This window comes from Microtus ochrogaster, chromosome 2 (assembly GCF_000317375.1).
Source record: "Microtus ochrogaster isolate Prairie Vole_2 chromosome 2, MicOch1.0, whole genome shotgun sequence".
Classification (NCBI taxonomy): Eukaryota; Metazoa; Chordata; class Mammalia; order Rodentia; family Cricetidae; genus Microtus; species Microtus ochrogaster.
In genome coordinates, this window is record NC_022010.1 from 7897211 (window position 1) to 7919572 (window position 22362).

The 22362-nt window shown below is 49.8% G+C and overlaps 1 protein-coding gene across 4 annotated transcripts in view; it reads left to right on the plus strand.

Annotated features, from left to right (window-relative positions):
* Nos1 (nitric oxide synthase 1) overlaps window positions 1–22362 on the plus strand; it is a 160121-nt gene that overhangs the window by 83264 nt on the left and 54495 nt on the right. For all 4 annotated transcript variants that reach the window (XM_026785849.1, XM_026785857.1, XM_005344337.3 and 1 more), the window contains exons 3-4: window positions 6034–6160; window positions 21155–21283. In XM_026785849.1, coding sequence (XP_026641650.1) covers window positions 6034–6160; window positions 21155–21283 — 256 coding nt within the window. The remainder of the gene's footprint in view (window positions 1–6033; window positions 6161–21154; window positions 21284–22362) is intronic.

A 22362-nucleotide genomic window follows, 5' to 3' on the forward strand; every position in this document is an offset into this window, starting at 1 on the left:
GTGTGATAACCTACACTGGAATCCTATCATCTGGGGGTAGAGCGGGAGGCCCCGAAGTTCGAGGCCATTCTTGACTACACAGCAAGTTTAAAGCCAACCTGGGCCTGTCTCAAAAAAGAAAAACCTCCACCCATTTTGTCTGACAAGACCTCGCCATCAGGGCAACAGTACCCTGATGAAGTCAAGGGGAAGGTTTGGCCATAAACTCGAGTCTTTATATTAACTTAGTCCCCAGCAACCGAGACCAGGTAGAGGCAGCAATGAACGACAAGCACAGGGCAAGGAGTATGGGAAGGAGTTAGCCATTATATCCACTGAACACTGGGGTAGGCCTTCTGCCGAGGCCGGATGCTCTGTGGGGGCCCCATCATCTGGTAACTGCCTCTACCTTCCTCGAGCCTGACACACAGGCCTGACACACCTCCTCCTTGCCAGGTATTCAGGCTTGGCCCGTGGTCAGCCATGTGAGATTTCCAAGGAGTCAGACCAGTCCGTCTGTGAGAGAATATGGACCTTGATTCCCAAGCACCCTGTGCTGAGGACCTGACCAAGGCCATGTGAAGGTTCAGGACACTGACATGGTGCTTGGTTTGGGCACATCTCAGCATAGTGTCCACAGATGGCTTTGCCTGTCATCATGGGGCATGGCACTGTTACTGTAGTGTGGTGGGCATAGAGGACAGGATGCTCAACAACCCTCCAGGCCTGGGACAGAGCCCACTGTGAGGAGGTCTCTGACTCCAAACCTCAACAGTGGATACCCAGACATTTTCAACCACATCAAGGCAACTCAAGGCGCTGGACAGGCTCTGGGGGCAAAATAAAGTTAGTCATTCATCTACCCTTGCCAGAAGTCAAGAGACAACCTGGTTCTGCTTCAGTGGGCTCCTAGCGTTTCTCCTGCCATGGGAAGATGCTAAAAAGCCCTCAGCAAGCTGCATTTACCCAGCTGATGAAGCCAATGCTCTCACTTCATTGCCTGGGAGTGTCTAGCGGTTCATTTAAAGTTCTGGGCCCCTGGCAACACAGGTAAAGGTGCTACCTGCCAGGGTTGTTGGCCTGAGCTTGATTCCCAGGATACACAGTGAAGAGAATAGACTCCTGTAAGTTCTCCTCTGACCGCCACAACATATTCTCTCTCTCTCTCTCTCTCTCTCTCTCTCTCTCTCTCTCTCTCTCTCTCACTCATACACACACACACACACCACTCATATACTCAAATTTTTTTAATTTAATTATTTTTTTAAAAAAATACTCAAAAGTCTTCATGAGTATGTGGTTTAGCCAGACATACCTCCACGGTCCCCTATGTAATCCACATCCCCCTCCCCCAGAATAAGCAAAAGGCAGCTTTAAAAACTGTCTTTCACTGACTGTGTCCCCTTGGACAAGTGATCCAATCTCTCTGAGCTACAGCTCCTTTCGCTGTTAAGGAACATCATTATAGTTAGTATCTTATTTGTGCTGACTGTGTGCCAGGCATTGTACACACATGACCTCACGTAGTACCCAGCAGAGGTGGGTGCCCCACGGGCTTTGGAAGATGATCAGAGGCAGCACTCAGCAGTGGGTAGACTAAAGGACACACAGACGGGGGAGGGCAGAGATCAGGGTGGGAGTTATGGAAATCTAACTACGTTTACTGCAGACCTGGACTTCTGAAGTTCAAGTGGCCACGTGTGGCTAGTGACCATACCAGACGATACATGCATAAAGCATGTCTATCATGGCTGGCTAGCGACAAAGACCTTGGAGGACTAGAAGTTTTCTTGTCCCATCTAGCAGGTTCCCCCAGCTGTGTGAGGATGGTCCTCTCTCTCAGTCTTTGGCCATGTGACAAAGGACACACTGAAGCTGGTTGCATGCCCAGACTCACCTGGATAAATAGGCAAAGCCAAGAGCCAGACCTGGTTCTGCCCACTCCCTGCCGTGGATGCTACTTGCCGCCGCCCTGTGAGCAGACACCGTGGGATACTTAGGAACCCCTATCATGCAGATGAATTCCTAAGGTGTACCAGGTCCTCCCCAGTCCTCCTCCCACAGGCTGGGGGTCAGGGAGTCGACTCCTGAATTTGTGCTGAGTGTGTGGAGATCAGATAGCTCTGACATTCTCTGGGCTCAAACTAAAATTCCCTGCTCATCATACATGATTCTAAAATCAGTATGTGTTAGTCAAACCACCCAAGCACATTCTTTGAACAAAGGTGCTCATAAGAGAAGGAGAAGGGGAGGGAGGGAAGAAGGAAGGAAGAAAAAACACAAAAACTAAATGTTAAACCTCTGAGCTCCTTCCTGTAAGGTCACTAGGAGATCCACCTCAGAGTTGGCTAGGTGATGGACCTCACAAATGCTGGGGTTCTCGCTCTGTCATCTGTAGCTGAGAATGTAAGTGCCGTGTCTTTCCTGCCCCCTCCTTTGAATCTCAGAAGAATGTGAGCTAACAGCCATCAATCAGATCTAGTTTCATAGCTCAGCTCAGCTTCAAGCTGTGGGCCTCTAGGGAGCCCACACTGCCCCTCTGGGCGCTGTTCTCTCGTCTGAAACCAAACGCAGTGAATGGCTGTTGAAACGAGATGAAATAACTATGTACAAGTACCTGGTACATTACAGATGTCTCCAAATGCATTAACCTCCTCCCTCGTCTGCTGAGGCCCCATTTGTGGTCACATGACGCAGTCAGCTCAGGCACGACAGAGCCGAAATGGAGCTGAGTGACATTTGAAGCAACTCTCTACAGCCCGTTCCCTAGTTAATTGCTGCACAGGTAATCCGTTGACTTGGGAAATGCTGGCCGTCAAGAACCACTCCAGGGACGTTTCAGTGACATTTTAAAGAGGGTGAGACAGAATGTTCCCTCTGATGATGTAATCATCCCCAGCAGAAGAACAGAAGTAGCTGCACCATGGGCCAGAGGGACTAAGAGAAACCCAGCTAGGAGGGGTGGGCTGGCCCTGTAGGAGCAGTGGGAAGGGAAACCGCTCAGGGCCTGCACTGTGAAACAGTCTCCCAGTTCCTCCTTCATCCCAAATGACAATTCACATAGACTTGAGGGGATGGAATCCCCAAAGCTGGGGAGGTAACACAGAGAGCTAGACGAGAGACAGCCCCCATGCCTGGGACTAATATCCATGAGAGAGGCTACAAAGTAACTGAGAGGTCTGAAGTTGGGGTAGGGTGTGACAATAAGGCACAACTCAGTTGGATGCAGGGCCAACAGACCGTGAGGAACAAGAGAGCAACCTTCACAGGAAAGGATAGAGGTGATGTGGGCATCTGGGCAGCATGGTCCAGTCTTTATCTCTGAGGCTGGCTACCCTACAGGACCTTGCTGACATAGCCTCATCCTGGGCTGATCAGAGGAAAGGGCAGGAAGACAATGGGCTTCACAGGCAAGAGATCGGGTTCTGGAGTCGGGCACAAGCCTGTGGTTGAGGACCACGTGATGTGAGCTAATGACTTCCTGAACATGGACCTCAGTTTTCTCGTGCGACTCTTATTTTGGTGATGCTGGTGGTAGTCATGGTGAAGAGGGGAAGGGAATGATGGCCACGGTGATTATGGTGTTCATGGCTATAGCAGCAATGATGGTGGTGATGATGGTCATGATGGTGATGGTTTGGTGAGGATAAGTATCTTAGGATTTCAATTGCTGTGAAGAGACACCATGACCAGGGCAACTCTTATAAAGGAAAATATTTAATTTGGGTGGCTTACAGTTCAGAGGTTTAGTCTATTGTTGTCAAGGTGCTGGAGGAGCTGAAAGTTCTATATCTTGATCCACAGGCAGCAGGAAGTGAATTGTGACGCTGGGCATAGCTTGACCATAGGAGACCTCAAAGGCCACCCTGTAGTAATAGGAGTGGCGGGGCTGCCTTCCCAGCACCCTGCTGCCTGCACGGCTAGCTTATGCCCCGAAATAACAACACACAAACTGTATTCATTTAAACACTGCTTGGCTCTTTAGCTTTAGCCCTTTTCTCGGCTAACTCTCGCTCCTGGACTAACCCATTTCCAATCATGTGTGTCGCACCCCAAGGTGCGCTTACCGGGAAGATTCTAGCCTACGTCCATCCTGGGTCGGAGCTTCATCGCATGTGCCTCAGAGAGCAGAGCTCTCGCCTCTGCCCGCAAGAGTGGAGCATCGTGTCTCTCTGACACATCTGCCCCTGAGAGGAGAGCTGTCGAGTCTCTGAGCTCACTTCCTCTTCCTCCCAGCATTCTGCTCTGTTTACTCCTCCCATCTATGTTTTAACCTATCAGGGCAAGCAGCTTCTTTATTTAATTAACCAATGACCTTCCTCCATCACCACCCCCACAGTGACACACTTCCTCCAACAAGGCCACACTTCCTAATAGTGCCACTCCCTTTGGGGGACATTTTCTTTCAAACCACCACCACGAGCTTGATCATGATGGTGATGACAATGGTGGTCATGGGAGTGTTGCTGAGCACGGTGATGGTGAAGATGGTCACCATGGTGATAATGGTAATTATCATGATGGTGACAATGGTGTGATGATGGTAATGATATTGATATTGGTGAGGATGTGTGAATAGCGGTCATCATGATAGGGAAGAGGATGGTGAAGATGTGACAAAGATCATGACAACGGCAATGCGGGTGTCACTGGTGTTGGTGTTACTGCCAATGAGGAGGGAAAGCCAGAGGCTTGTTTCTGAGTGTGGTGGTGACAGTGACAGCGGTGGAGAATAAGGACACTAACGGTCTCTACTTCAGAGTGAATGTAAGCAGCAGGCTGGAAGCTATGACTTTACCACTGACCGCCTGTGACCTTGGTCCCTGGGTGAGTTATCCGCCCATAGCCCTGATATAACAACGTGACAGGAGCAACTTAAGGGGGAGTGTAACTCACAGTTCTAGGGTGCAGTCCATTACGGCGGGGACGTCAGGGCAGTGGGAGCTTGAGACAGCTGGTCACATTGTATGCACTGTCAGGAAGTTGTATGTAGTGAATGCCGGGATCAGCTCACTTTATGTGCTACAGTTCATAGTCCCTGGGAACAACCGTGCCCTCAGCCATATGAGGAGTTGACCCTAGGAGTTGACCCAGCCAAGTTAATTCCCCATCAGCATAGCCAGACTTGTCTCCCCGCTCATGCTGGACTCTGGAGTTGACAGCAGCTCTAACCTCCACAGCCCTCTCTTCTGCACCATCTGCGCCATCTGTGAAGGTATGATGGTGGTGATGGTGGTGATGGTGGCTAATCCTCGCTCCTGCCCCATGGACCATCTGAAGGCTTAGATGAGTCAAACACACAAAGGGCCAGGAGACCATTTAGCTGGTAGAGTGTTTGCCTTGAAAAAATGAGGGCCTGGGTTTAGTTCCCAGAATCCACAGAAAGGAAGGCTCCCGGACACTGGAGATGTAGAGGCAGGGAATGGATGGAGTTTCCTGTTCTGTGGTCCCATCAAATCCATAATCTCTATTCTGTGAGAGAGTCATAAAATCTGAGGCTCACCTCGGGCCTCCACATTCTCCTGTACATCACACACTCGTGAACCACACACACCGTGCCTGACATGTGTAGGGAATGCTAGTTGACTCTAGTCGCCATTATGAGTGCTATTACTTTCATTGCTATGTCCCCTAAGCTGGTGATTTTTATAAAGAAGCCCAAAGCCTTGGTCAAGATCAGAATGAGCCTTGGATCTGGCCTACAGGACTTCCACCCATCCCATGCCCTGCCTTTCCGGTCATGAGCTGTCCTGGGTGGGCAGGGCATACGGTACATACCTGAGGAGGGTGACAATGACAGAGATTCCCAGGCCTGGGAAATGGGAGCGGGGGTGAGTAATGTCCATGGGGCAGCTTTGCCCTGAGCCTAGAACTGCCTTCCCTGTAGCACTGGGGGAGGAGTGGGGTTCTGGTGAAGATGCGTGGACCCACAGGCTACACAGAGAGACCTGCAAGTGAGCTGGGGTTCTGCACGGATGCATGCGGGGCTTCCAGATCAAGGCCACCATCTTGCTATCACTTCCTCACTGTGTGCTCCCTGTCCTTGCCATTCAGAGACGGGGACGGCAAGCTGCACAAAGCTCTGCCGCTGGGCAGCGAGAACGACCGAGTCTTCAATGACCTGTGGGGGAAGGGCAACATCCCTGTGGTCCTCAACAACCCATATTCAGAGAAAGAGCAGGTAAGTGGATACGCTGGCCACACCTGGGTCCCCGTACCTCCCTGAGGGGGAAGGGGAGCATGGGATCCCAGAGCCATCGGCCTGGAAGCTAAGCCAAGAGGGCAGGGACAGGAGTGTGAGGGTTGGCTTCAGGTCTCTACGTGCAATGTTAGCAAGCATTTAGGAACTTGTCATTTTTCCAAATTTTACATTCCTGTTCCTCCCAAGAAAGACACTCATGTTCCATGTTCTAACGCCATAGAAAATATAAGATTCTAAATACTTTTAAATTTTATAAATCTAAAGATATTTATAAAAATATTTAAAAAAAAGATCTAAAGCCAGCAAATATCCTCGCTAATACCTTTCCCCCTGAATGCCAGCTGTAGAGACTAATAGGATTGGTTGCTTTTTGTGCGTCCTAACATCTCATATATAAACAGACAAACGACCCTTGTGTTAGTCTTCCTTCATAACAAACAAAAGTGTCTGCACTTGGCCTTGCTTTCTTGCGTGTTAACATGTCTAGAAGATAAGTCCCTGTGAGGAGGCAAAGGAGCCGCTCTCTTAAGTAGGGTTTCTATTGGTGCGATAAACACCAGGACCAAAAGCTACTTGGAGAGGAGAGTGATTATTTCACTTTACCGTTTCCAGGTAATAATCCATCCCTGAAGGAAGTCAGGACAGGGACTCAAACAGGGCAGGAGCCTGGAGGCAGGAGCGGATGCAGAGGCCATGGAGGGTGCTGCTCACTGACTTGCTCCTCATAGCTTGCTCAGCCTGCTTCCTTATAGAACCCAGGCTCTCCAGCCCAGGGCTGGTATACCACACACATACTGATTAAGAAAATGCCCAACAGGCTTGTCTACAACCCGATCTTACTGAGGTTCCCTCCTCTCTGATGGCTTTAGCTTGTGTAGCCAGTATAGAGAACCTGGTTCTTTTTCACGACTGTATAATATTCCAGTGTGAGGCTGTGCCGTCCTCTATTGAGTAAGCCCTCATAACAGATACTTGGGCCATGGCCACTCTTTGGCTGTGGCAACACTATCCCGTGTAGTATTGTATAGATAGATACTCATTTGGCACATGTATGGACTTAGGAGAAAAAGATTCCTGGAAGTGTTGGGTTGAGTCAAAAGTCTTTTCCATTTCCAGCCTGGTGGCTGTACCCATTTTACCAGATAAGTGGCAGGAGCAGGGGGGCTGTTTGCCCACAGCCTCGCCAGCTCCATCTGTTGTCGAGTATTTCAGTCCATGCCAATCTGCTGAGATGTGTGCTGACAGCTGAGTCACCGTCCCTTCCATTCCTTTCTAAGACTGCCTCAGCTTGGCCAGGGACCAGCAGCCGCTTCTCTCCTGCCCAGGCAACTGAGGGGCCAGGCCAGAGTGACCCTTGGAAAGAGTCTGTGTTTCCTACCAGTGATCCTCACCCCACAGCGGCAGGAGTGGGGTGACTCACGGGAGGTCTGGAAGAGGGGAGCTGCACCCCCTCTTCTCAGCACCCGCACACAATTGGAGCCTTTCAGCCCCTCTGAGCCAGGACTCCCAGCCTTTCCGCAGGGCTTCAGAGGCTGATGAGCCAAGCTGAGACACAGAGGAGGAAGAAATGGGCATGGGGAATTCCACAATCCCACTGGCTGACTCTCCCGCAGCCGGTGACACCCAGGAATGTTTGTGGGGTGAACAGCATTAAACTGTCCTCAAAAATCAAGGCCACATTGGAACAGGAGTGGGCTCAGTGGTTGAGTGTGTACTTAACAGGCAGGAGGCCTGGGTTCACCCCAGCCAAACACAAACAAACAAAGGCCACACCGGAACAGGGGTCTCCTCTTCATGGACAAGAAAACAGGCTACTATACTGTTCAAAAATTCCTTCATAATTTCTTTTTATTGTAGGAGAGAGAGGTCCTAAGAATGGAACCCAGGTCTTGGCATGTAAGCACATAACTCCGTACACTAGGCTATATCACTAGCCCTTGGCTTTTTTAATGTGCAGCCCAGGCTAGCCTTGAACTTGAAACTCTCCGGCCCCTGCCTCCCAGCTGCTGGGATTACAGGTATGAACCACTGCACTGGGTTATAGTTCCTTTCTTTATTAAAAATTAAGCCATGTGTACTGACAACCTTTCCACGACAAAGACATACCAGGAAGTCGTGCCTCCGGCCAGATCCAAGCTCCACCACCATTTGTCGGGTGTGCAGTCTGTTGTCCCAAGAGACGAGTCGGATTTTTCATTTATGGCCATTGTTTCAGAGTGTTGCACAGAAATAGCACCGTTTCTCCTTTAAGCATACACTGTCTAGCCATATGCGAGCCTGTCCTACTAGGGAGCGTCTTAGTCACTGTTCTGTTGCAGGGAAGAGGCGCCATTACCAAGGCAACTCTTAGGAAAGTGTTTAACTGAGGGCCTGCTTACAGTTGCAGAGGTTCCGTTCCTTTTCATCGTGGCAGGGAAGATGCAGCATGACGGCAGGCACTGGAGCAGTAGCTGAGAGTTATACGCTGGTCCATAGGAAGAGAGAGACTCTGGGCTGGGCGTAGGCCTTTGAAACCTCCAAGCCCACCTCCAGTGACACATCTCCAGCAAGGCCACACCTCCTAATCCTTCTAATCCTCTTCAAAGTTTCACTCCCTGGTTACTAGGTATTCAAATATAGGAGGCTATGGGGCCATTCTTATTCAAACCACTTAGGAGAGTAGCAGTCTACATAAGCCAATCTGCTCACATAGACTCTCCACTTTGGGACGGTCCTTACCACCCAGTACTGTCACCATCTTAGCAAGACCAGGTGCCCATTATCCTTTATTAGCACACTGATGCTGTTGGGTTTATTTTTACATTTAGGATAGAAGATAAATATTTTTTTTAAATATTTATTTATTTATTTATTTATTATGTATACAATATTCTGTCTGTGTGTATGTCTGCAGGCCAGATGGTTGTGAGCCACCATGTGGTTGCTGGGAATTGAACTGAGGACCTTTGGAAGAGCAGGCAATGCTCTTAACCACTGAGCAATCTCTCCAGCCCCGGAGATAAATATTTTTGTATCCATTTTTTCTTACTCTTGTTGCTCATGCATACTAGGTAGGTGCTCTACCAATGAGCTATATCCTCATTCTTTTGTGGTTTTCTAGGATTCATTTTTATTATCTTAGTTATGTGTGTGTGTATGTGTGTGAGTATGTATGTGTGTGTATGTATATGTGTGGGTGTGTATGTGTGGGTATGTGTGTGTGTGTATGTGTGGGTATGTGTGTGTGTATGTGGGGGGTGGGGGGTATATGTGTGTGGGTGTGTATGTGTGTATGTATGTGTGTGTATGTGTATGTGAGGGTATGTGCACATGAGTGCAGTGTCTACAAAGTTCAGAAAAAAGAATCAGATCCCCTGAAACTGGAATTACAGGCAGTTATGAACCTGCCAACATGGGTGTTGGGAATTGAACTTGGGTCCTCTGCAAGCATATTACCTACTCTTGGCTTCTGAGCCATCCAGCCCCTCCCCCATTCTTTAAAAATAAATTTTTAGATGAAGTCTCTCTACCCTTTCTGACCTTTAACTCACTCGATAGCCTGAGCAGTTCTTTACCCTGCCATCCTCCTGCCTCAGTCACCTGAGTAGCTGGCCATACCTTTATTATAAACAATGGGTAGAAAATGGCTAAGAAGTCCCTATGTGTCAAGAAAGATAAGAAATGAGAAATATTCTTGCCTGCACAATGTACACCCAAATGCACTGTTTGAAATTGTCAGCCCGCTCTGCTGGTTTGCCATTGGAGTTTGTGATCTCCTGTTGGTGAGTGGCTAAAGGAGAAGTTTGGGGAAGAAGCAGAAACATTCTGGACTTTTCTAGAAATAAATTGAAGGCCCTGGCAAAGTCTGAGCAAGGGCAGGACTGTGACCACTTCCTTTTATACTTTTCACCTTGTTGGAAGTGGTAATTTGCAAAAACTCACCTTGATCTTCTAGATAGGGGGTCGAGCTCAGGACAGAGAATATGGCAGAAGTGATTGGGGGATAGGCTTCTTAGCCGGTGTGGCAACAGAGGGGTGATGAGGGGTGCTGAGCCCCGAGGACCCAGTAAGATGGCTGAGTGGCACTGTCTGAAAGACTGACCCAGAGCCCAGCAGTGAAGGGTTGGGCCCACTCTACCCCTCACATCAGATCCTCAGAACAATCCATGACCGAAAACTCCAAACCATTGGTCTAACATGATCTTCCCAGATGCACTGACTATAAAGCCAGACTCCACACTGCTGAAGGAGCTGAGTGTGATGATGTCACCCCAGCACTCAGAGACTGAGGTAGTGGGGTTGCAAGTTCAAGGGTAGCCTGGGTTACATGAGACCCTTTCTCAGAAAGGGGGAAATAATTACCCTGGCTATCACTGGCACAAGAGGGCACTTTCCCTGCATTCACTTGGTTCTGTGTCTAATCCTCAAGACAGAGGGAGCAAGTGCTTTCCTTGAGACCCAAGTTTAGGGTACATTTGCCAGATCCAGAGATAAGGAGGCAGCGCTGTGTCCCCGTCAGCTCTCATCTGCACACCCTGGGCCTTCATGTGGAGCCAGTCAATACAGAGCTGGTCTTGTCAGATGTGGACTGTCTCCCAGAGGTTACTCAAACCATCTCACCCAACGCTGCTAAAGCCCGCCTCCTTCTTTCCTGAAGCAATTTGCTTTTCTCTTTCATACTTTAACCAACAATTTTTTATTTTAATTTTTCTGAGAATTTCAAACAGGAGTGCTGAGCTTATATCATTTCCTGCCCTCCCTCCCCCTGCTCAAACGCCGCCCGTCTCCCTCACTCCCGATCCAATTCATGATATCTTCTTTAGTCATTCTTGGGGGGGGGGGTGCATGCGCATGCGCATCACAGTCAGGCATTTTCTGTATTTGCACAGCAGTGGCTTTCTGTGATGCTACCTTCATCTGCTGCTTCTGTGAGCATCTTCAGCCAGACAGCACTGTTCACTGCACAAAGGGACCTCACTGTCTGCTTCCCCAGTCTGAAAGAGACTGGCGACCATAGAGGGAGAGCAGCTGTCTGTACTCCCCCTCCCCAGACCTGGGCATAAGGGCAGAGAGTATGTATGAAGAAAGCAAGGAAGATACAGGCTGGACATGAGAAAGAACTTCCTAACTCAGAGCGCCATTTTTTTTTAAAGAAATAATGAGGCCACACTCTTGGCCCCGAGAGGAGTGCCACCATCCTTGGGGGCTCGTGTTTGTTTAAATTTGGAGAGCCTGGCACACAGGTGCCGCCCTTAAGCCAGCCTGGGAAAGCCGAGCTGTTTCTTTCCATACCAGGTGACGTCTCTTGGGTAGCTGTGAGGAGGACCAGAAAGCCTGTAGTTTCTAGTCTTTGGTGATATCTCTGTGGACCTCGTCCTGCACATCCTCAGCGCAAATTGCATCTGGCCCAAGATGGAAGGTGGGATGAGCTACTTCCCATGCTTCCAAATGCTTCCTTGAAACCCGTGGACCTAGCTCTGGGCTAGAAGCAGAGAAAAGCCAACTCCACCTTCCCTGCCCTCAAGAGCCTCGTGGAGAAATGCACATCTGCTGTGTGCTTAGTGCTAAGCAGGGTCTTATGGGAACTGGTGTGGCTCATCAGCCAGCATGGGAGGCTTGCTCTGAGAGGTAACACTGGGCCTGAGCTTTTGAAGATCAATAGGAGTTTGCCTAGCGTAAAGTAGATAAAAGTTTCCCTGTAAAAACAAATGATTATGGCTGACAAGCTATGGGTTTGCCTTTCTGAGGCTCTCTCCTGGATCTCTGCTGTTATCTTTGATGCTCGCACCACCATGCTAAGGCCCTTCTGTGATAATCACCATATGTAAAATGTCACAACAGATAAATAGCGTGAGACCTAATGCCTGTCCCCTCTCCCTGTGTTCTTTTCTCTCTACTGAGACAGAATGTCTGACCAGGCAGCTTTAGAGAGGAGAGGTTGTTTTCGTTTCACAGTTCAGGGGGTTCAGTCCACTATGGCAAGAAAGACATAGAGGTGAGAGCCATCTTGGCTGCAGCCATGGCAGGAGGGTGAAGCTGCTTGTTCATATCTTGGGTGATCAGGAAGTGGATCTAAAACAGGAAGTGGGGCAGAAATATTTCCTCATTGCCAGTCACCCAGTGACTCACTTCCACTAGCCAGTCCCCTGGCCTCTCAACATCATCACCCTCTGAGGTCCAATTTTTCAAAACATGAGCTTGTGGCAGCCATGTCCCATTCAGCCAGAATGCTCTATAGATCCCTAGGAATGGAACCCAGCCCTTCTCGATGTCCCCCTTTCGTTGGTTATCCATGTCCCTCATGTGTCCCAGTGGTTCCCTAATGGAGAAATAACTTCGCATCATCTGGAGGCAGATGTCCCCTTCCAGAGTCTAACCAACCACTCGCCCAGCCCTCAGTGCACAGGAAGTGAAGGTTCCAAGCCGGAAGTGGCTTCTCCCCTGGAGTCTGCCCTTCTCTGTCTCCAGCCTCCTGCTGGTTGAAGAGATTACACAGCCACTCTAGTGGCCTTTCTTGTGATTCTCTCCCAACCCCTCACCTCAGCGGGAACTGGCATTTCCTCTCCCTAGGGACCGAGGGCTTCCTGGCCATTTTCAAAATGTCAGAACTCATTGTGGAGCCTCTGTATTTCCAATCAAATGCCAGCACTTCGGCCTCTGGGGAGTTCCAAATTACAAGTCAGGAGGAGCCAGGCTCCTGAGCTCATACTCCCTAGTCTGCATGGGAATCTCCAAGACCTCGGGGCCAGCTCTGTTGAATGGCAGAAGGACAGCAGCCCTGTGGGCCCCGGCAGCAGAGGGATAGAGCAGACACTCTATCTCACAGCTTTGGGCCCATGGCGACAGCAGGGAACCTCAGTCAGCCCTGACCCAGGCTTGTTAGTGATGTCAAAATAAAAATAACAGCTGTGGAGATAGACATGCAGCCATTGGAGCCCAGGGTTCCCTGGCCATGGCGTAGCAACCAACGCTACTGTAGATGGGGCCAGGATGGCCTCGTCTTCACTGGTGATTGACATCAGATGACAAGTTAGCAAGGAGCCAAGACCCTCCCCTCATCACAAGGACTCATCCTCTCCTGTGGAATAATAATGGTGGTCACCACCGCAGCTGTGCCTAGTACTTACTGAGCCTTGTCAGTGTTGTGCTGAGTACTTCCGGATTGCCATCTCTTTTCATCCCTAGCCCTACCCAGGGTAGTGCTGTCTGCATCGTGTGTGCCTTGACTTGGTACCCATAGATCCACTGGGGCACAGGCTGAAAATACTCACAAAATTGCACCTACACTGAATGATGTAGACTATTGTTTTTATTACCCCTTTCTAATATTGCAGCGCAGCTACTTGGCTCATGTATCTAGAGATAACTTAAAAGTATATAAAAGACTGGACCAGCAAGATGGCTCAGTGGGTAGGAGCACTTGCGGAACAAGCATGATGACCTGAGTTCAAATCTGGAACCCACATAAAATCTAGGTATGGCTGTACATGCCTATAACCCCAGCCTTTGGGGCTAGAGACAGAAGAATCTCAAGAGCTTTCTGGCCAGTCAGCCTAGGCGATGTGGTAGGCTCCAGCCTCAGTGAGAGACCTTGTTTTGAAGGACAAGGCAGAGAGTGATGAGGGAAGACACCCAAAGCCCTGCATCTTGCTCTGGCCTCTGCAGGCACAAACACATGACGTGTATACTCAAGTGTATGCAACACACACACACACACACACACACCCCACCCCTCTGTTGTCCCTATATTATAGCTGGGGAAACTGAGGCACAGAGATTTAGTATCTCAGTGAAGATCAGTGAGTTCCGGAGATGACGTATGAGCACAGTCCCACCATCCCACATCCCACCATCTCAGAGCCCACCCTCAGCTTAACGAGGGTGGAATCAAAGTGCCCAGAGAATAAGGTCGCCATCCTTATAGTAACTGCCCCGTAGAATTGAGGGATGGACACTGCACACATGTCAACACAGTGAAGTCACAGTCACCAGACCTGCAGCTAACATCACTGCAAATGAGAAAAATGAAAGACTTTTCCTAACCTAGGAACGGCTCAGTGGGTAACGGTGCCTGCTGCCAAGCCTTACAGCCTGAGTCTGGCTAATTACTAACTCACTAACATGAGGCAGGGGACTCAGAAACCACAACTCCCCTCTTTCATCGGCATCCTATCTGTCACCCACATAGGTGACCTGTGTCCCTTGGGGACACGTAGCCAGCCCCGTCACCTGTGCCTAGTTGAACAGACACTTGGGTTCTCCGACCCTGTTCTGTCAATAAGGACTGAGAGCTGGTGGATATGCTCTGGGCTGGGCCCTTCTGGGGACTAAGTAGACATTTGCAAGAGATTGCGCAAAACCAGCTGAAACTGGGTGTGGCCGCATCCCTGAAGGAGTTCAGGGCCACCGTTTCTTCCTCAGATGTTTGCCTTGACTTCTGGAAGCATCTCTAAGACAAGCTAGCATGGACACTTCCAGCAGCCATAGTGCTGGTCATTGGGGGTCTCAGAGACTTCTGTCCCCACATGACCCACATGGCCCTGGCTCTGGCCCTGGCCCTGGCCCTGGCCCTGTCGCTAGGAGAGGCTGTTGGCTGTGCACTGGCTGACATCTCTTGATGCCAGTGGCTCCTCCCTCCCTGAGATCTACCTCTGTCTGACCTCTTGAGCACGGAGATGAACCCCTTGGTTGACCCCACCTTGCTTGGGTCAACTCACCCACATTGAATCCCACTGCCCTTAAGAAGCAGACTCTTCAAAACCATGCATTCCAGAAACTTCTCCTGAACAGGGCCTTTTATCTACAGTGGTGAGTGACAGAATACAGTCTCTGCCAATGCCTTCCTCCCTCTACCTAAGCAGTCTGTTTGGTGACCCCTAGTCTTTATAGGTCCCTTATTCAAAAGTGTCACCAGCTCTAGGGAGATCACTCCTTCAGTAAAATGCTTGCTGCCCAAACATGAGAACCTAAGTTCAAATCCCCAGCACCCGTGTAAAAAGCCAGGCAACAGAGTATACACCTGTACCTAAGTACTGGGGTATCAGAGAGAGAATTCCTAGACCTCACTGGCCAGCCAGTCTGACCAAGTGGCAAGTTCCATGTTCAGTGAGAGAACCTGTCTCAAGAAATAAGGTGGAAGACACACAATAGGAAACTCTGGACACCACACACATGTGTACAAACAGGTAGAGATAGGACACACATGCACACATGTGCACACACATATACACTCATGTGCACATGCATACACATGTCCCACATGCACACAAAGACACCAAGTCCTGCTGTCTGGGGGTCAGAGCCAGGGTGGAGCCAGGAAATGGGGTTTGAATGCCCTAGACCAATGTTTGGGTTCAGCCCTGTGGGAACTTCCACATATTCTACTAATGGTTTGTTTCCATAGCAAGTGTACTCAGTGCAGGCTGTCCCACCTAGGAAGGCCATGGCAGTTGATGGGGAACCAAGCAGAATTCTCTGAATGTTGAGTCACTGTGTGGCTCACTGTCAAAACCCTTTTCCCATAACCTTAGCCCAGGCCGAGCTGCCCACCCCTGCCCCAACTGATAGCTGAGACCCCCTTCACTTTCCAACAGAGATCCTGACAGCTCCAGAGAGCCCTCCCTTCATTCTGCTCCCAAGACATTTGAAACATGTGTGTTTAGCAAGTTCACATGCAGGAGACAAGCCACAGGTATTTATAGGACTCGTTATTAAAATTAATGTCCCAGGCACATAACAGTTCTGTTGTGGTCACAGGGCCAAGTTCAGGGTTATCAAGGAACGTGTAGCTATCCAGAAGTTTCTTGGATGGGGGTCAATGTCTGTTATCTAGCTTTTGGGGGGGTTACATGTCCAGGCACACATGTGTGGGGGTTCATATGTGTGCAGGTGTACATATGTGGGGGTGCATACATGTGCAGGTACACGTGTGTGGATGGATATACACGTGTATTTGTATGAACATGAGGTCAGAGGTCAATGCCCTCTATCACCCTCAATCATTCTCCATTTTTTTCTCTTAAGAAATTCCATGCACGTATACAATGCATTTTGGTCATATCCATCCTATATCCCCTTCTTCCAGCCTCCTCACCATCCCTACCCCAAAATACCCTCTGTCTTCCTCCCAATTTCATGCCCTTTTGTGGTTTTATATTTTTATAGCCCACTAATCCAGTTAGTAGTCTGCAGTAAATGGTTCATGGCCCAGTAGGTGACTCCACTTGCTTTTCTGAGCTGAGGTGTCTCACTAAACCTGTTGTGACTGGACCAACTGGCCGGAGTGCCCCAGAGAACCCCTTGTCCTCTGTCCCAATGCTAGGGTTTCAAGCACAAATTTGTGACAGCTGACTTCTTCCATGGGTGCTGGGGATCTGAACTCAGGTCCTCGGGCTTGCACAGCTCGCTCTCTAGAAACAGAGCTAAGCATCCCTCCCCCACTCACATTGTAGTTTAAGGGCCTCTCTAAACTCAGGGGTCTGAACCACCTCCTCTCTCACACTCGAACAGGTCTGCTTCCCAGAACTCCTCCTCTTCCCCACCCCCATGGACTAGAACACTACGATGGTGAGGGGAAATTAAAGCGAGCGGTTGCCAGTATCATAGAGTCACTGTAGGGACTGGGTCACTTTGAACACAATGCTTTGCACATAACCCACAGAAATCATTCCCCAGGTCCTAAGCACAATTGGCTCCCTCCTCCAAACAATTTGCTTATGGCATGGATGCTACACTACCAGGGACCATAACTGGCTTAGGCTGGCTCTCTTGAAGAAAAAGTCCCCACAGGTTGGGGCAGGTGTTGCCTAGGGTTGCAGGAAGATCACAGGAGGCGGCGTCTAGCCCCTGTGGTGTGATGGCCTGCTGCCCGGCTTGGCCCCGGCTTGCTGTCCTCATTTCAGGACAAGTCCAGAAGAGGCAGGTTGACACAGGGCTGTCACAGAGCGGCCATGGCTGGTGCCAACAGGGAAGAAGGGAGATGCTGGCTGACTGTGCAAGCTTGGGCTCAGCTCCAGGGCTCACTCATCCGGGCTGCATAACCCAGTCCTGACAACCTGGTGCTTTGTGTCACCATTATGACACAGAGAACTGAAAGTCACAAGAGCCTTCATGATCGCAAGACTTTCCTCTTTGGGTGGGGTAGTGTCTGCCCCTGAATTCCCCTTTTCTACATAATGTCAGCCATGTTGAATCAAGGACTACATAGTGACTACATTGTAACCTGTTACCACGTCTTCAGGTCTTCAGTTTGATTACGGTGACAAACTATCCAGAAAAAGCAACATATGGAAGGGGGGTGTTCTTTCTGGCTGACAGTCTGAGGGGAGAGGGGAAAGCATGGTGGCAGGAGCTTGAGCTAGCTGGTTACGTTCATTGTACATAGTCAGAAGGCAGAGGGGAGAGAGAGGAGTGCTGGGGCTCAGCTCACTTCTCTGTATTCAGTTCCAAGACCCCAGGTCATAGGACAGTGCCACTCACAGTTGGGGGTGAGTCTTCTCACCTCAACTAACTTAATCTGGGAACTCTCCTACTGACATGCCCAGGAGCCTGTCTCCATGGTGATTCTAGATCCTCTGAAATGACAGCCAACATTAGCCACCACAGTCACATTCAGATGTACTGGGCTTTGGGACATCGATATAAGGATTTGACAGGGCAAGTCTATTGGGAACACACAGGTCCCTGACCCTGCTCTGACATCTTCCTGCCTGTCATATTGAGGTTCTTGCTTCGAACACTTCCTCCCTTCAGCCCCCACATTCTCCCGCATGCTTCTCAGAGTCTGGTAGTGTCTCGTCAAGTTTTCAGGACATCTATGGCCCTAACAGGAAGCCACCAGGCTGACTTCTCACACCCCAGACTCTCAGCTGCCCGTCCTGTACACCGTGTTCAGCCCAGCTCCCTCTTCCAGTCCACGTCCAGACCTGCTCTCCAGCTGTGCCCCACCACACTCTTGAGAAAGCATCTCCAAGGCTCTCAGCCTTCCCTTCCTTCCTCCCACGATCCTTGAAATCCTTAGCATTTCAGTTTCGCGGTGGTGAGAAAGCAATATTTATTCTGTAGAAATTGTACTTGAGGTTTTGCGGGAATATACAGCCCAATCATTGTAGCTCCGTCTCAGTGAGAAATCACAGAGAAGCACCCAGCACTCCACAGTGAGCTTCGGCTACTGAGCCGGGGGTGCCCCACAGGTTAGGTGTCATCTGAGTTTTCTTCTTAGGATACTTTCACTTTACAATCGGTCTGTCAGGTTGTGACCCCATGAAAAGTCTAGGCGCCTCTGTTAATAGCCCCTGGCTTCCATCAAGCAACTCACTCAAGCTCAGCAGCTTCATGGTTCACTGGCCCCCCTCCAAATTAAGACCTGACCAGAGTCCTTGGCTATGCATTTAGGTCACTTGACAGTTTCAAGGATGCTAAGAGCAAACAAACAAGAAAGTCAGACATGGTGCCTGTATCTTGGACTTGCAGCTTACACTTGGAGAACTGGAGAGGGGTGGACCTGTGGGACTCGCTGGCTGGCTAGCGAACTGCTTGTTGGCTACTGACCAATAGAAGATCCTGTCTCGCAATAAGGGGGATGGTGCCTGAGATAACACCCAAGGTTGTCTTCTGCCCTACACACACATACATGCATGCACACACACACACGTGCACGCACATGCACACAGGCACATGCACACGTACAGAGGCACAAAAGACCCCCTCAGGCTATGATAAGTGTTCTACAGATGTTTAACAGGTGGTAAGGGTCACTGGAGAGCAGGGCACATAGGGATATTTCCTAGAAATTCTGGAAAGACCTCCACCCCAATGGCATTTGAGCAAAATAGGCCAGTGGCAAAATTGGAGACATCTTTGGGAACTCTCCAGTCTCTGTTTCTGTCATAATTATATATAACACAATGACACTGCCGTGTACAAGAAGCCCTGAATGGGTCAGGCCTGATGGCAGAGACCCATGACTCCAGCTACTCAGGAGGCTGAGGCAGGATAACAAGTAAAGGGTCAGCCTGGGCTACGCAGTAAGTGCAAAGCCTGCCTGGAAAAGTTAACAGAATTGCTTCAAAGGTTGGGGATGGAGCTCAGTGGGGAACACTTGCCTACATGTGTATGAAGGCCTGGGTTCAGTCCTAACGCCTCGCAAGAGAAACGGGCAACAGGGTGAGCCATGAAAACCTCACCCCTGAAACCTGAGCTTTCTATTGTCCATGAAACACAAAATATTATTCTTATTTGGGTTGTTATACTAAACCGTGTAAAAATGGGGAAAAGGGCTCTCCAGAAACACAAACATGCATTGGCTGAGCCCACAGGCTACAGAGCCCAGACCCCTGCCTCAGGATAGTCAGTGAGCCATTCCTGCTCCCCAGTGACGGGGTTAGCACTGTCACCCGTGGGGGGGGGGGGGCTCAGCCTCCACGGACCTGAGTGCCTAGGTGCTTCTCTTGGGCTTCTACGAATCCCTCAGCGGAGTGAGTCTGTGGGCATCCAGCTAGAGCTGGTGTCCCCCCACCGGGACACTTCCATCCTCCTACAGCAGACATGAAGCTGGGAAAGGAATGGACAGGTGTGGCTGCCACCACAGTCTACACGCGCCCACCCCAGCCTCGCGGCTCTGAACGTGCTGATCTGCATTTTGAGCAGAGACTTTGGTTCCCACTCAGAAAGCCATTTGTGTCCTGTGTGCGGGGCCCCTGTCTCCTACACTCCATCTCCTCATTTATCCCCTCCCTGTCATCCAGGATCACTGATGGCTAATTAAAACATCAAAGCCAGGTGCAGCAGGCACAGCAAGGCTTCTGGTGTGCTACCCAGGAGCTCCCATTGCTCCGTTATCTTGTTTCTCTGCTGCCTGGTAGCAAGGACTAAAGGCCATTGGCCAGCCACACCCTACACCTTATCCTCATTCCCGCCACTGTCCGAACCACTGCCCTCCAATCACGATGGGGACACTGTGTCCATGGCTCCCTCTTGGATTCCTGCTGTCACTCAGTCTCCATGGCGCCAATGCAAGCAGCCCAGAGTGACACTAGACTCGTTGAGCGACACCCAGTTCTGAGGGAGGAAAGCAGAGCTGGTCTTCAAAGACTCAGACTGTCAACTCCATCATATAACTCATAGCTGTCCTCCTGCCTCAGTGCTTCCAAGCTTGTGAGCCATGGGCTTGACCTTTAACCTCCCCATCCCTCTTCTCCCCTTCACATCACCATGCCTGGGTTTTTCACACGGGTTCCAGGAATCAAACTTAGGTCTATGTTCCTGGTGAAGCAGCTGAACCAGCGCCCCAAGCCCCTGGTCCTTTAACTCAGCAAGTTCACCCTGACCACAGGCCCTTGAGCTCACCTCTCTCCATCCTCTCCCTTCCTTTATGTTCTCATCCCACCGCAATGCTGCCATTTTTGTGCCTGCTTATTCTTTCTCTCCTGTTTCAGGAGGCTGAGGTCACCGACGTTCACTGAGTATGTTTGGCCGTGAGTTCTGAGTTAGGATGAAAGGGGGGCCATAAGAGCTTGTGAGTTAGAACTTGCACTTGAGCGAGTCACACAGCTCAGACTCGCTCCCTCTCCAGCTTGTCTTTCCCATGGGGTGTCCCCACAAACAAATGACCCAGTTTCTACAATTCTAAGGACTGTAACCATTCAAGGTTCCTCTCAGTCATTTATTCATCCCACAAGCGTTCACCGGGTCTCTCGGAGGCATTCTAGACATTAGAACATAGAGTCTATTCTAGATACACTTGACTCTGTGGCAGACACTGAAGCAATCACCTGTGACCTCTTGCCTTCTACCCCAGGACTGAATCCATAGCTTTTTCCCATGTCATGATGTGTCTTTTGCATAGGCAAAGCTGTTGGTTTCTGGGAATCTCACACCTGGCACCGGGGGCGGGAAAGCTTCTCTCTGTGAAGAGCAAAGCCTTTTTAAGTCCCAGACGAGACATTGCGGTCCCTCTGGTCCTGTCTCGTGTGTCACTTTCCTTCTCATTCACAGCCCCCCACCTCGGGAAAGCAGTCCCCCACCAAGAATGGCAGCCCTTCCAGGTGCCCCCGCTTCCTCAAGGTCAAGAACTGGGAGACAGATGTGGTCCTCACTGACACTCTGCACCTCAAGAGTACATTGGTGAGTGTTGGGAGGAGGGGGAGGGGCATCTGTGGGGGGGTCATATGCATGGCAATGTCATCAACACTGCCTGCAGCCCACCCCATCAGAGGCCAGAATCCCCGCCCACATAGTAACAGCCAGGGGCTCTGCAGGCACGGCCTCACGCCTCCCTGAGTGCTCTACCGATGGGGTTTTTCTGTGTGAGCACCTTGCTCCCAGCAGAAGGTAAGGGTCCTCGCACGTCCTTCACCTCTGACAGTGTGATCATAGATGGGCACTGAACCAACCTTTCCTTGTTTCCCACTGTGGCCTCTGTCCTCCACCACATTCTTAATGCTCAACACTCCAACTCATTGCCTTCCATTTTTGTTTTTTTAAAAAAAAGGAGTCTCTTGAAGGAGTATTGTATCTGTTGGCTAGTGCCACGTAACAAGCAGGCCTCAAACTCGGTGGCTGAAAACAACTGCTATGTGTTGATTTTTGTAAATGCACAGTGTGGCCAGATGGCTCTGCAGACCTTACCAGGAAGTGGCTAGTTTTGACAGGGTCTATCTCACGCACCTTCGGTCACCCTAGAAGACTGTGTAAAGCCCTGGGTTTAAGCACCAGAGCACAGGTGGTGAGATGGTGTGACTATAGACTCTACACTCAGGAGGTAGGGGCAGCAGGTCAGAATTCAAAGGTCATCTTTGGCCTCAGACATATAAAGACCCCGTCTCAGTAATAATAATAATAATGACAATAATAATAATATCTGTGACAACAATGATGAGATGGTGCTGACAATAACAATGTCATTATTAGTTCTCTTTGATCAAATCGAATAAAAAAGATTTTCTGGAAATGGGTGAAGTGGCACACACCTGTACTTTTAGCACTTGAGAGGTAAAGGCAGAAAGTTGAAAACTTAAGGCCAACCTGAGGTGCATAGTGAGTTCAAGACCAACCAGCCTGGGCTGTATGAGATGCTGTCTCAAAGCCCAAAATATAGATGATAGATAGTAGATAGATAGATAGATAGATAGATAGATAGATAGATAGATAGATGATTGATAGATAGATGATTGATAGATAGATGATAGATAGATGATAGATAG